Source organism: Mustelus asterias, chromosome 8 (genome assembly GCF_964213995.1).
Source record: "Mustelus asterias chromosome 8, sMusAst1.hap1.1, whole genome shotgun sequence".
Lineage (NCBI taxonomy): Eukaryota > Metazoa > Chordata > Chondrichthyes > Carcharhiniformes > Triakidae > Mustelus > Mustelus asterias.
In genome coordinates, this window is record NC_135808.1 from 44,818,401 (window position 1) to 44,833,840 (window position 15,440).

The window sequence follows — 15,440 nt, forward strand, 5'->3', positions numbered from 1 at the left end:
AAGAGGGATTTCTTCAGCCAGAGAGTGGTGAATCTGTGGAACTCTTTGCCTCAGAAGGCTGTGAAGGCCAGGTCATTGAGTGTCTTTAAGACAGAGATAGATAGGTTCTTGATTAATTCGGGGATCAGGGGTTATGGGGAAAAGGCAGGAGAATGGGGGTGGGAAAAATATCAACCATGATTGAATGGCAGAGCAGACTTGATGGGCCGAGTGGCCTAATTCTGCTCCTATGTTTTATGTGCTTATGGTCTTCAAGGACCTGTAGACATGCACTCCAAGATTTCTCACTTGCTCAGCCCTTCTGAATATCTTCCCATCTATTGAATATTCCCTTGCTTTGCTCACCCTCCACAAATGCAATGCCTCACACTCTTATGGATTGAAGTGTATTTGCTTCTTCTCTACCAACTCTTGACGTATGAGGAGCATTTGAGGACTCTGAGTCTGTACTCGATAGGGTTTAGAAGGATGAGGGGGAATCTCATTGAAATTTACAAAAATACTGAATAGCTTGGATAGAATGGACATAGGGAAGATTTTTCCATTGGTAGGAAAGACTAGGATCCAAGGGCACAGCCTCAGAGTAAAGGGACGACCCTTTAGAACCGAGATAAGGAAGAATTCCTTCAGCCAGAGGGTGGTGAATCTCTGGAATTCTTTGCCACAGAAAGCTATGGAGGCCAGGTCATTGAGTGTATTTAAGACAGAGGTAAGTAGGTTCTTGACTGGTAAGGGGATCAAAGGTTACGGCGAAAAGCGTGAGAGTAGGGTTGAGAAACTTATCAGCCATGATTGAATGGCAGAGCAGACTCAATGGCCCGAATGGCCCAATTTTGCTCCAATATATTATGGTCTCCTGGTCTTTTATTAATTTGGTGTCGAAAGCTAGCCTCTTCACTATCAATGGTCATTTTTTGTCCATGTCTAGCTCATTTGACTGGATATATGGTTAGTGTTGAAAAGGAAAGCCAGTAGCGTGGGTTCAATTCTCATACTAACAAAGGTTGTTCATGGAGGCCTGCATTCTCACCATTGCACCTCACATGAGGTGCGATGATCCTCAGGTGAAATCGCCACCAGTCAGGGTATAGTCATCTGGGACTATGGCGACCTTTACTTTACTGAAGGAGTGTTGCACTAACATTCGAAATGTCTTTTAGATCAGACTTGAATCCAAGGTCCCATCTATCCTTTCATGTGGACATAACACATGACCATATGGCAAAGTACAGTTACAATTATATTATTAACGTTTAAAGAGCAAGGGATTTCTCTCTGATATCAGAGGCCAATATTCACCTCCCATCAACAAGACTCCAAATTGCAGATGATTTGGACCAAAGAACAAGGAACAAAGAAAAGTACAGGCCCTTCGGCCCTGCAAGCCTGTGCCGATCATGATGCCCGCCTAAACTAAAATCGTATGCACTTATGGAGTCCGTATCCTTCCATTCCCATCCTATTCATGTATTTGTCTAGTTGCCCCTTAAATGCCGCTATTGTACCTGCTCCCACCTCCTCTCCAGGCAGCGCATTCTAGACATTCACCACCTCTGTGTAAAAAACTTGCCTCGCACATCTCCTCTAATCCTTTCCCCATGCACCTTAAACCTATATCCCCTAGTACTTGACTCTTCTACCCTAGGAAAGAGCCTCTGACTATCTACTCTGTCCACGCTACTCATAATCTTGTAGACCTCTATCAGGTCACCCCTCAACCTCCTTCGTTCCAGCGGGAACAAACCAAATTTATTTCCCTATTTTACATGTGTTCCATACAAGATCAGTTCAGACCAGTATTCATATTTCGCCATTTTACTGGTGTTCAATTTTAAGGTATACAAAACCAGTTCAGACCATTATTCTGATTTTCCTGTTTAACTGCTTTTTATTTTAATTCTTGGAGGGATATTAGCATTTGGAGTTCTATCAGTTCCCGGGATTATTTTCAGTAAAACATGTTATTGGAATTAATATGAGTGAACAACTATGCACAAAGCATCAGTACTGACCTTATGTCTTTTGATCACTAAGAACTACTTACCGAATTCCTTCACTTCAAACTGCGCTGAAACTTTGGACATGGGTGAATCCAGAAATGCTGCCTCTATTCTCCAAATTCCGGATCTTTTACATAATCACAACAACAAAAAAGCAGAAATTATGCTGGCGCATAGACTATCGGTATGACCCTTTACAATATAGAGCAGAAAGTTTAAAGGTTTGCTTTCTAAAATGTGATCTGAGGAAGACTAACATGATATTGCCTTGTAGACTACAACATCAGAAGATGATAATAAAAATGAGAACAGATAGTTCGCATGGTCTCTCAAGCATGTTCCGCCGTTCTAAACCAATCTGCGATCTCAGCTCCACGTTTCTATCCGTTCCCCATATCCTTAGTTCACTGAGAGTTGAAAGGCCAATCCACTTCAGACTTTGGTGAATTCAAGGATGGATCACCCACATCCTTCTGGGGAAGTTTTGGTCTCCTTACATCAGAAAGGACCTTATTGTCATAAAGGGAGTGCAAGGAAGGCTTAACAAATTTGTTCCGGGGATAGCAGGGATGTCTAATGAAGAAAGATTGGGCAAAGTGGCCCTGTACTCTCTGGAATTTTTAAGAATGAGAGGTGATTTCATTGAAACCCACCAGAGGCAGGGCAGATGCAAGTAAGCCATTTTCCTTTGTTGGCAAATCTAGAATCAGGGACACAATTTCAAAATAAGGCGATGCCACTTAGAAACCAGAAGACGAGAAATTTATTTATACAGAGTTGTGAATCTTAGGCATTCTCCACCCCAGAATGTTGTGGAAGCTCAGTCACTGAGTATGTTTAAAGTAGGGATTGATTGATTCTGATTAATAATAACGTAGAGGATTATGAGGATAGTAGGTGTAAAAAGCATTGAAGTGTCAAATCCACCATGATCATATCAAATGACGGAGCAGGCTCAATGGGCTGATAGTCTATTCCTCTACCTATGTTCCAATGAGCAGCATTACCATATCAACCTATCTCATTCCTTTATCCTGAAGCAATGTCTCTGTTCTCCAAATTCCCTAGCCCAATGAAACAACCTCTTTCAGCCGCACAATGGTTAGCACTGCTGCCTCACAGCATTAGAGACCCAGGTTCAATTCCTGGCTTGGGTCACTGTCTGTGTGGAGTCTGCACGTTCTCCCCGTGTCTGTGTTGCTCTAGTTTCCCCCCACAGTCTGAAAGACATGCTGAATAGGTTCATTGACCATGCTAAATTTTCCCTTAGTGTATCCGAACAGGCACCGGAATGTGGCGATTTGGGGATTTTCACAGTAACTTCATTGTAGTATTAATGTAAGTCTACTTGTGACACTAATAAAATAAGCCTTAAACTAACAGTGTCTCCTTTGTCAATCCCCACCCTCACCGTGTCTTTTCAATGGGAGCACATCTGGTCCTGCTAAATTCCAAAGAATGCAGTCCCAATGTAGTCAGCCCCTCATCACAATGTAACCCGCTCATCCTAGGATCCTAGTGCAACTGTTCTGTGCCATGTCCAATGCAAGTGCATCATTCCGTGAATATGGAAAACTGAACAGAAATGTAATGCGTATTCCTTGCATAAGAAGCGATTTGGGTGATGTCTGCATTGTCTGTCAGAAGCAGCAGTTCACCTGCTGCACCCACCATCCTCTCATGCAGTGGATTCCAGACCCCAGCCATAAAGGTGTGATTATTTTTAAATTTTGATCATGCCTCTATTGATGTTTTTACGAATTGTATTAATTCTGTATACTTGTTCTAGAACTTTCACCAATGAAAAGTACATTGATCGCTCGAGATTTGTATTTGTCCATCAAATCCTCAGTCAATTGCAAATGCAAAATGTCCTAAATCTCCCCTCTATACAATGAAACTGAAGTTCTTCCAGAAGCCTTTTAGTCGATTATATCTGCACTTTCTCTAATGTCTTGACGTTTTTGCTAAAGTGCAGAATACAGCAAAGGACACAATACTGAAGCTGAGCTTAAACCAATGTTTCTATAGACATTTGAAGTAAACTTTTGCTTTTGTAAATTCAGTCTCTAATGATGAAGTCCTGCGATATGATTCTTTTTCTGATTGCTTTGCGTCTGTGCCCTCTCATTCTCGATCTTTTCACGAGTTGGAACAGTTTTTTCCCATTTAACACTGTCTAGATCCCATATGATTTTGAATACTTTTTCCATATTGCTTCTCAGCCTTCTTTCCTCAAAGGAAAGCAATGCCAGCTTCTCCAATCTATCTTCCTAACACATCATAGAATATTTTATTTAATCTATTTTGAACTCTCTCTGGTTTATTTTACATTTTTTCCGGAGTGTGGTGCCTAGAACTGAACACAATAGTACATCTGAGGAGAAAGTGAAGTTTTATAAAATTTTAATACAACTTCCTTACACAAGCCCCACAAACCAGGGATACTCTATGGGCCCGATTTTACCAAACCTTCGCACCCGTTTTCGGGCGCGAAATCGCGGTAAAGTTGAGCATCAGGCCTATACCGCGATCTGCACCTGATTCCGAGCAGATCGCGGCTTTACCGACACCCAATTCGGGCAGCACGGCAATTTAAATGCATTAAATCGACTTAATGAACCGCGCGCCCAACCCTGCCGCCAAATCCCACTTTACCATCTTCTGGCCCATTCCAAATCCGCGCTTTTAGTGACCTGCAGAATAAAAGTCCGAAGCGGATTTCTATTCTGCAGGGGAACCTCCGAAGCCCTCTCTGCTCTTGTGAAGTCACCATCCTCCTCGACCATCCTTCGCAGACCCCCCCTGCTAACCACCCCGGCAGACCCCCCCCCCCCCCCCGCCTCGGATCGGACCCCCCTGGGAGGCAGGCCCCTCCGGCAGACCCCACACCCCCTGGGATCAGACCCCCCTGGAGGCAGGCCCCCCTCGGCAGAGCACACTCCCAACCTACCTCGATCGCTGGTCTCCCTCCACCATCCATCCGTTAGCAAGATAAGCTGTATGTTCGTCAGCTAGATCCACTTTGGTCAACACAAAGATGGTCCTTCTGCCTTGTGGGTCCATCTGGCTCACCAAGTCAGTTACAATACTGCGTTCAGCATCTACTGAACCATCTTGGATACAAAGGATAATGAATGGTACTGGTCGATCTTCCTGGTGCTATCAGTACTGTAATGTCAGGAATGGCTGCCAACACCAAGGATATAATTTTTAGCATAAGCAAGGCTTACATGCAGAACCCTAATGCCATTATCCTTTGTATCCAAGATGGTTCAGTAGATGCTGAATGCAGTATTGTAACTGACTTGGTGAGCCAGATGGACCCGTCACACCCCCTCTCCTCCTCCCAACCCCCCCCCCCGCCCCCACAGAGGGTGATCTGGGTCCCGCCCCCTCTCCTCCTCCCACCCCCCCCCTCAGAGGGTGATCTGGGTCCCGCCCCCTTTCCTCCCACGCCCCCCCCTCCCCCCCACCCCCTCCAAGATGATCTGGGTCAGAGAGCCGTTCTCTCCGCTTTCTGCTTTTTCTCCCCGCCCGAGCACGCTGCTTCGGATTTTTTTCGAACTGCGCATGCGCAGTTCAGAGCTCCGATCGGTCCGGCAGCACTAAGCCCCGCCCACAGCGCGAATCGGACCAAAGCCAGCAAAAAGCGTATGGGCGCGCTGGAAAGAGGATTCCAGGCTCGGATCTATTTGACGCCCAGATTCGGCACTTAGACTCAAAATGGTAAAATCAGGCCCGATGACTTGTTAACTGCTCTCTCACCCAATCCCGCCACCTTCAGTGTTTAGTGCCCCTACACACACAGCTCCCTTGGCTCCTCCAGTTACTTTAAGTTTGTATGGTTTATTTAACGTTGCCTTTTTCTTTTTTCCATCTTAAAATGCATCACTTCACTCTTCTCAGGAATAAAATATATCTCCCAGTCCAAAAAATATTGTGTGTCCTTTGGAAATTCTACAGTATCTTCCCTGCTGTTCACAATGCTTCAAAATTTTGCATCATATTGACAGGGGAAAATAAATTATAATGTTTGAGATTTTAATATAATTCTGTAGTGAGGTTTAAAAATTTATAATAATAACAGAAAAAGGTTGCGGGTCCTTTGGCTGCAGAGAGTCAGCATATCTACTTGCTGCAAAGGTCAGAATCGAGCACATCCTAACTGCAGTTGACTTTTGTACAATTTAACCGAAACAGAATTTCCAGCTGTGCTTAGCACCTGTCAAATATTGTTGTGCTGACCTATTTTACTGATAACGAAGTCCTGGAGTCAGAGAACAAAGACAGTTGTCTTAGTGATAAAGATGGTGGGGAGAAGAGGGGTCGGGTGGGGGGAGGAGTGGAGCATGGGTAGTCATGGCTGGGAGCCTCAGCAGTGAGTGAAGGGGTAAATACATGGCTAGTACAAGATCTATGTATTTTTTGGTAAAAATCTGTTTGCAATGTTAGATTGAAGAATGATATAAAAACGTGCAGTTTCACTGTAAACATCAGAGCTTGGATCAGCTACTTGCTTGAGCCAGCTCTTCCTGCATATGCTTGAATAAATGGAGGAGTCTCCACAAATATCCCTATCCTAAATGATGGAGGAGCCCAGCACATCAGTGCAAAAGATAAGGCTGAAATATTCGCAGGAATCTTCAGCCAGAAGTGCCGAGATGATCCATCTCGGCCTCCTCCAGTGGTCCCCAGCATCTCAGATGCCAGTCTCCAGCCAATTCGATTCACACCACGTGATATCAAGAAACGGTTGGAGACACTGGATACTGCAAAGGCAATGGGTCCTGATAACATTCCGGCAATAGCACTGAAGACTTGTGCTCCAGAATTTGCCGCTCCCCTAGCCAAGCTCTTCCAGTACAGTTACAACACTGGCATCTACCCAACAACGTGGAAAATTGCCCAGGTATGTCCTGTACATAAAAAGCAGAACAAATCCAACCCGACCAAAAACTGCCCAGTCTTCTCTTGATCATCAGTAAAGTGATGGAAGGGGTCATTAACAGTGCTATCAAGCAGCACCTGCTCAGCAATAACCTGCTCCGTTTCGCCCAGTTTGGGTTTCGCCAGGGTCACTCAGCTCCTGACCTCATTACAGCCTTGATTCAAACATGAACAAAAGAGCTGAATTCCAGAGGTGAGGTGACAGTGACAGCCTTTGACATCAAAGCCGCATTCGACCCAGTGTGGCATCAAGGAGCCCCAGCGAAACTGGAATCAATGGGCATCAGAGGGCAAACTCTTCACTGGTTGGAGTCATACCTGGTACATAGGAAGATGGTTGTGGTTGTGGAGGGTCAGTCATCTCAGCTCCAGGACATCTCTGCAGGAGTCCCTCAGGGTAGTGTCCTAGGCCCAACAATCTTCTGCTGTTTCATCAATGACCTTCCCTCCGTCATAATCATAGAAGAAACCCTACAGTGCAGAAGGAGGCCATTCGGCCCATCGAGTCTGCACCGACCACAATCCCACCCAGGCCCTACCCTCACATATTTACCCGCTAAATCCCACTAACCTATGCATCTCAGGACTCTAAGGGGCAATTTCTAACCTGGCCAATCAACCTAACCCGCACATCTTTGGACTGTGGGAGGAAACCGGAGCACCCCGGAGGAAACCCACGCAGACACGGGGAGAATGTGCAAACTCCACACAGACAGTGACCCGAGCTGGGAATCGAACCCGGGACCCTGGAGCTGTGAAGCAGCAGTGCTAACCACTGTGCTACCGTGCCGCCCCTATCCAAGATCAGAAGTGGGGATGTTTGCTGATGATTGCATAATGTTCAGCACCATTCACGACTCCTCAGATAACGAAGCAGTCCATGTTCAAATGCAACAAGATCTGGACAATATCCAGGCTTGGGCTGACAAATGACAAGTAACATTCGTGCCACACAAATGCCAGGCAATGACCATCACTCTAACCACCGCCCCTTGACATTCAATGGTGTAACCATCACTGAATCCCCCACTGTCAACATTCGTGGGGTTACCATTGATCAGAAACTCAACTGGACTCACCACATAAACACAGTGGCTACAAGAGCAGGTCAGAGGCTAGGAATACTGCGGCGAGTAACTCACCTCCTGACTCCCCAAAGTCTATTCACCATCTACAAGGCACAAGTCAGGAGTGTGACGGAATACTCCCCACTTGCCTGGATTGGTGCAGCTCCAACAACTCTCTCAAGAAGCTTGACACCATCCAAGACAAAGCAGCCCGCTTGATTGGCACCACATCGACAAACATTCAATCCCTCCACCACCGACGCTCAGTAGCAGCAGTGTGTACTATCTACAAGATGCATTGCAGCAATTCACCAAATATCCTTAGAAAGCACCTTCCAAGCCCACGACCACTTCCATCTAAAGGGACAAGGGCAGCAGATAAATGGGAACACCACCACCTGCAAGCCACTCACATTCCTGACTTGAAAATATATTGCCGTTATCATAGAACATAGAACATAGAACATAGAACATTACAGCGCAGAACAGGCCCTTCGGCCCACGATGTTGCACCGACCAGTTAAAAAAAAAACTGTGACCCTCCAACCTAAACCAATTTCTTTTCGTCCATGAACCTATCTACGGATCTCTTAAACGCCCCCAAACTAGGCGCATTTACTACTGATGCTGGCAGGGCATTCCAATCCCTCACCACCCTCTGGGTAAAGAACCTACCCCTGACATCGGTTCTATAACTACCCCCCCTCAATTTAAAGCCATGCCCCCTCGTGCTGGATTTCTCCATCAGAGGAAAAAGGCTATCACTATCCACCCTATCTAAACCTCTAATCATCTTATATGTTTCAATAAGATCCCCTCTTAGCCGCCGCCTTTCCAGCGAAAACAATCCCAAATCCCTCAGCCTCTCCTCATAGGATCTCCCCTCCATACCAGGCAACATCCTGGTAAACCTCCTCTGCACCCTCTCCAAAGCCTCCACATCCTTCCTGTAATGTGGGGACCAGAACTGCACACAGTACTCCAAGTGCGGCCGCACCAGAGTTGTGTACAGTTGCAACATAACGCTACGACTCCTAAATTCAATCCCCCTACCAATAAACGCCAAGACACCATATGCCTTCTTAACAACCTTATCTACTTGATTCCCAACTTTCAGGGATCTATGCACACATACACCTAGATCCCTCTGCTCCTCCACACTATTCAAAGTCCTCCCGTTAGCCCTATACTCAACACATCTGTTATTCCTACCAAAGTGAATTACCTCACACTTCTCCGCATTAAACTCCATCCGCCACCTCTCGGCCCAACTTTGCAACCTGTCTAAGTCTTCCTGCAAACTACGACACCCTTCCTCACTGTCTACCACACCACCGACTTTGGTGTCATCAGCAAATTTGCTAATCCACCCAACTATACCCTCATCCAGATCATTAATAAATATTACAAACAGCAGTGGGGGAGTACAGAACTAGGGGTCATAGTTTGAGGACCTTTTAGAACTGAGATGAGGAGAAATTTCTTCACCCAGAATGTGTGGAATTCACTCCTGCAGAAAGTAACTGAGGCTAAAACATTGTCTAATTTCAAGAAGAAATTAGATTTAGCTCTAGGAGCTAAAGGAATCAAGGGATATGGGGGGGAAGGTGGGATCAGAATATTGAATTCGCTGATCAGCCATGATCAAGATGAATGGTGAAGCAGGCACAAAGGGCTGAATGGCCTACTCCTGCTTCTAGTTTCTATATTCCCGGCGCTAGTGGTGTTTCAGAAGTAAAATATGCCAATGACTTACTCTTCATTATCAGGGATTTTTGTTCGAAGCAACTTGATTTTCTCTGACATCCAAACAGCTCCCATGATTTGCATGTTTCTGGAATTCTGGTAAAGTACAAAGCAGTAGGATTGTTAAAACGAGTGCCTGGGACAAAATTTGGCAATGTGACAATTTGAAGCAATAAGTTGATTTTTTTTTTAATGATTATATTTTGATAGTGGTAAGGTAGCAAGTTCCCTCATGGCACCAGCACAATCTATTACACAAAATGTTTATTGAAGTTGGGATAAACTGATCAACAGATTGAACAGTTTGCATCCTCATGTGAATTGCGTCCTCAGGGAATTGCAAATCTGAAATATTCTGGCAGACCACAATCACATCTTCCGCAAAGGATGTCATCTTGACACTAATATGAAATCATAGAAATCATAGAAATCATAGAAATCATAGAAACCCTACAGTGCAGAAGGAGGCCATTCGGCCCATCGAGTCTGCACTGACCACAATCCCACCCAGGCCCTACCCCCACATATTTACCCGCTAATCCCTCTAACCTACACATCCCAGGACTCTAAGGGGCAATTTTTAACCTGGCCAATCAACCTAACCCGCACATCTATGGTTGAGAATTAATATGCATCTGATCAGACATTGGATGCATCAATGGAATTCAATCACATTTCCGCCCATGCAGAAAGGTAAGTAATAACAGCAGAGCCACATCCCCCACACATCACCAACCCCTCTCTGCCATGTAAAATCCAATTTGATTCTCCTGATATAGCCTGGTGGCTCCTTTTCATATGGAGTCAAATGGAGAAGACAATCAGCAAGACGAAAAGCTGCAGTTTGGTTCAACATTTTGTGTTTCAGATTAACAGATTAATAGGCAGTATTGTGCTTGCCAGCATTGGAATCACCTTGAATAATTATAGGTTACTTACGTATATGGAGACTCTGAGTTGATTATTTGATGGCCTCATGTAGTGATCCAAAGTAAATATCCTGAACATTACTACAAATAGAAGATGAAAACTTTGAACAGAACATTTATTCCCTCCCCCATGGCAATTTGAATTTACTTTTTTTAAGAATAGATCCTAGATCAACTGAACTAGAGCCACTTCATCATATTTACTATAACACGTTCCAATCACTGTCATGCATCCATTCTCCTATATTGTATATAATATGGTTGCTCCATGAACGAATGGATTTTCTCTTGTCTTTGTCATATTTGTGTTATGTGTTTCTCTCCCTATTTGTTTTCTTCCTTTGTCTGCGTGTCAACTCCTCAGCCATGCATGCACGTGCGCGTGCGCGCACACACACACACACACACACACAGACATTTACTTCTATAAGATTGTGGTGATATAAACAGGGCTGATAAAATTGGATATCCTAAATTAAAGAATTGGGCACATTGAAATCAAACACAGTCAAACCTCAGGCAGGCCAATTGTACAATACACAAATGTGTCTGGGCCTGACCCATCAACCACCCATCAAAGGTCGTTACACTCTACTTGAGACTTAGCAGGAGATCATGGCACCTCATTGAAATGCATCGGTCTATTGTTAGAAGCCCAGATCGGGCCAGACTTTCTGTCACCAAGAGATCCTGTAGAAACCTTACCTGATAACAAGTTCAACAACAAGGAGATGGACACCTGGGGGCGGACCCTGGTGTCCTGTCAGGCAGACATCAAGAAACCCACTGGGTATTGGAACCCCCTCCTGGGACCTCATTGGCCGGAAGCCAGAGAAGTTTCTGGAAAGGCAAGCAGGCTGGGGATAAAGGGACACACTCAGAGGCACACTGCAGCGAAGACTCGACGAGGGAGGTAGTTGTGACCATTCGGAAGACTGACCAGAGAAGGAAGGAAGGAAGAAGCGGCCATCGAGACTCACCTTCGTGATGACAGACCAGAGGGACTCAGAGAATCGGGCCTGCAGTTTAACCAAGCCATCTTTACGAGTAGTATACTTGAATCTGGGGTATCCTCTTGTTTTATGTGGGTAATTTAAGGGTTAATATTGTTATTATTAATAAACTTGTTGAACCTTTACTTGTGCTTGTCCTTTGTCCACCTTGCAAACAAGGGCACTGGGGTAAAACCTTGGAGTAAGTAAACTGGTTGAAAGTATCTGAGAATTAACAGGTACAACAGTGGCACCCCAGATGGGACTTCGATAAGAAGTAATACGTTGCTCCGAAGTCGAACCTTCAACCCAGTATTCTCCAACACTCCGTCTGAGCCTGAATTAAGAGGGCAGATGCCCCACGTGACGGCCAGTCTTAAGTGAGTGAAGGACTAATACAGATTCAACCAGTAAATTGGGCCATAAACCCGGTGTCTGTAACACAAGGTGGACAAACTGTGCTGTTAGAACTAGAACAGTTTAGGGAATTTGGGTAAAATCTACGGGAGGGAATTTAGTGAAAACCGGACCCCTAACCCGATCCCTTACCTATACTCAAGTGACGAATCCTAAAAGGAAATAATCATGGCCAGTCATGCTGCATGGGAGGACCTCTGGGATTGGGGTTCAAATGTCCAAATCCACCCATGGGTCCACATGTCACAACTGGCCGTAATAGGAATCCTACTTATGATAGTGTACCTAACCATCCTCACATTTAAGTGCGCCCGATGGAAGACCGCGCGCATACAACAATTGGAAGGGGAGGTAAGCACAGGAGAAGAAAGGAACCAGATTAACATGATACACATGAGCCAATTCCAGGCTCAATGTGATAAAGCCTACCAAAAGGCACAGCGTGCTGTCCGTGAGAGAGAGGCTGCGCTGCAACAGGTAGAGGAAGTTAAATGTAAATGCAGCGACCTACAGGCTGCAGTAAAAGTTTTGCACCAAGCAGGAAAAGTAAATACAACCCGCGCAACAGACCACTCCAAATGCCTGCGCAAGATTGAAGATTTAAAAGCACAACTAGCCATAAAAAGGGGGGTAATGTGTGCATACATGACTGAAACAGGGGATAGTGACCCAGGGGTAGAGTGGAGGGATTTAGAAGAGGATGCCTGCCATTATGTAACAGCTAGCGTCACTGCCGTCTGGGGACCCCCACCTCCCTTCCCGGTAGTGGAACCAACGGCACCACCTAATCCAGCCCCCATCTGGGGAAACTCAGTCTCAGCTCCTAGTCCTTTTACCATCCCAAAAAGCCCAGTCACTAATCCGGTTCCTGTACCGATGAATCCGGTCACCACCCAACGACAGGACGGACAGAACCACAATGTGACTTATGTAACTCCATACACCATGACACAGCTCACTGACATAGCTAAAGCGATTGGAGTATTTGAACCCTCTGGGGATCCACATGCTCTCTTTGACCAGGTTACCCAATATCGTGTTTTGAACGGCCTAGACGAGGCAGAAGAGGTTAAACTTATTCTGTTATGTTTAAGTCCTGCCATCCATTCCGCCCTACCCGAACCCCAGAACGTGGCCAGGGGAACCCTACCAGAAATGAAGGCGGCTGTTCTGGCCGCCATAGGCTACAATAGGGATGACCCGGTACAAGGCTTAAACAACTGCCAACAAAAGAGAGGGGAGCACCCGACAGCCTATGCTGGCCGACTATGGAACCAATTTGTTGCGGTTTTTGGCCAATTAAATCGAGTCCAATTAAATGCACACCACCGGTCCACATGGATCTGGACCCTGATAGCACACGCCACCGAGGGGAGTCGGAAAGCCTGTGAGAATGTTGATCCCGATGATAATGCACACACAGAAGCCTGGGCCATCCGCAAAATGACTCGTGTGTGGGAACGCGAAGTCAGACAAACAGACACCCCCAAGCCCACAAAACACGGAAAGATGAACCCAATCCACACAGACCTGGCTCCGGTTTGGCATAACGAAGGGGGAGGTGGAAACAGGGGACTGGGAAACTCACCCCCATATACTCCTGCCAATCATCGATACAGAAAACCGCAGCCCCGCCCAGAACCCCGATACATTCCCAACCCCAGGTACAGGGAACAAGATAAAACCAACCCCAGATATGCACCCCCACAAGCACAGTGTTATAACTGTGGGCAACCCAACCATTTTGCTCGGGACTGTAGGGCACCACCAAATTTCAGGGGACTATTAAACCCCGCACACCCATACACTATTGCTGGTCGCTGACACAGGGAACCACAAGGCCGCACAGGACATAGGCCCAACCCCCGACACCGAGAACGATATAGAGCTGAGCCCAGAGGCCCATGCCCACAAGCACAGTGTTATACCTGCGGGCAACCCAACCATTTCGCCCGGAACTGTAGGGCAGCACCCAACTACCCCACACGACCATCTCAGCGGTTCCCCGACGATGGACCCCGACCCATGCCCCTTGAAGGACCGGCCCGACAAGCAGCTATAACCCCCACATTCCTGGCAGACAACCTAACCTACGGCAGGGAGCCCCATGAATGCCAGGTTCCGGCAATAAAAGACCCCAAGGGGCCATTTTTGCCAAAACAAAAGGGGGGAGGAGCCAGGGGAATCAGCCAAACCCCGGCCCAGGGGACCCCGACGAAAAGGATGGGGAACCCACAAGCCAGGGGAATCAGCCAAACCCCGGCCCAGGGGACCCCGATGTAAAGGATGGGGAACCCACAAACCTTACCCCCTATGGCGCCCCTGGTACCGGGACTCCCAGAACTGTTTGACCTGGCGCTCACTACCAGAGGTGGTAATGCAGTGGGTACCTGGCAGCCAAAGCCCGCCCACATAGGTTCCTTCCACTAAGAAAGAATCAGGACATCACAGTTCAGATTGTAAATAGCTTTATCCGTCCACTCCACGCATCACCCAATTGAAAAGGGTTTCTTATCTGCCCACATTATACTGCGTCATAATCTTCCGACACACCACAGTTTGGTTGTGGGATGAAGAATCTGTTGTTATACTGTGCCATAGTCCTCCAACAACAAGGACACATGCCACATACCCAACATTTTATTTTCACGCTCTGCAAACTCCTTACCCCATTAACACTGATTGCCGACCAACCCTTCGTGTGACACTATTGGGCCTTTATTATTTATTTACTTATTTCTTTGGGTTTTTTTTATAACAAAGAGGAGTCATACGACATTCCAGTAAAGAAAAGGAAAAGAGAATCAGATATTATTAAGAATTAACAGGTGCTACCTTGATCTTCCCCAGAATGAACTACATACTTCCCTGTTATCTGGGACTCCTTGTCTCAGACCGAACCACAGACACCACATCAACCAAAGACCAGAAGATCAGCCTACGATACCCCGGATATATGTGGTTCACCCCACGCCCGATGGAAGTACACTCATAGAACATAGAACAGTACAGCACAGAACAGGCCCTTCGGCCCACGTTGTTGTGCCGAGTTTTGTCTGAAACCCAGATCAAGCTATTTCCTCCCTATCATCCCGAAGTACCCCATGTGCCTATCCAATAGCTTCTTAAATGTTCCTAAAGTTTCTGACTCCACTATCCCTGCAGGCAGTCCATTCCACACCCCAACCACTCTGTGAGTAAAAAACCTACCTCGGACATCCTTCCTATATCTCCCACCATGAACCCTATAGTTATGCCCCCTAGTTACCGCTCCATTCACCCGAGGAAATAGTCTTTGAATGTTCACTCTATCTATCCCCCTCATCATCTTATAAACCT

The 15,440-nt window shown here is 46.2% G+C and overlaps 1 protein-coding gene across 4 annotated transcripts in view; it reads right to left on the minus strand.

Moving 5' to 3' along the window:
- LOC144497122 (complement C4-like) overlaps positions 1 to 15,440 on the minus strand; it is a 469,428-nt gene that overhangs the window by 334,173 nt on the left and 119,815 nt on the right. For all 4 annotated transcript variants that reach the window (XM_078217916.1, XM_078217917.1, XM_078217918.1 and 1 more), the window contains exons 4-6: positions 10,703 to 10,773; positions 9,774 to 9,859; positions 2,045 to 2,127 (exon numbers count right to left, since the gene is read on the minus strand). In XM_078217916.1, the coding sequence (XP_078074042.1) occupies positions 2,045 to 2,127; positions 9,774 to 9,859; positions 10,703 to 10,773 (240 nt within the window). The remainder of the gene's footprint in view (positions 1 to 2,044; positions 2,128 to 9,773; positions 9,860 to 10,702; positions 10,774 to 15,440) is intronic.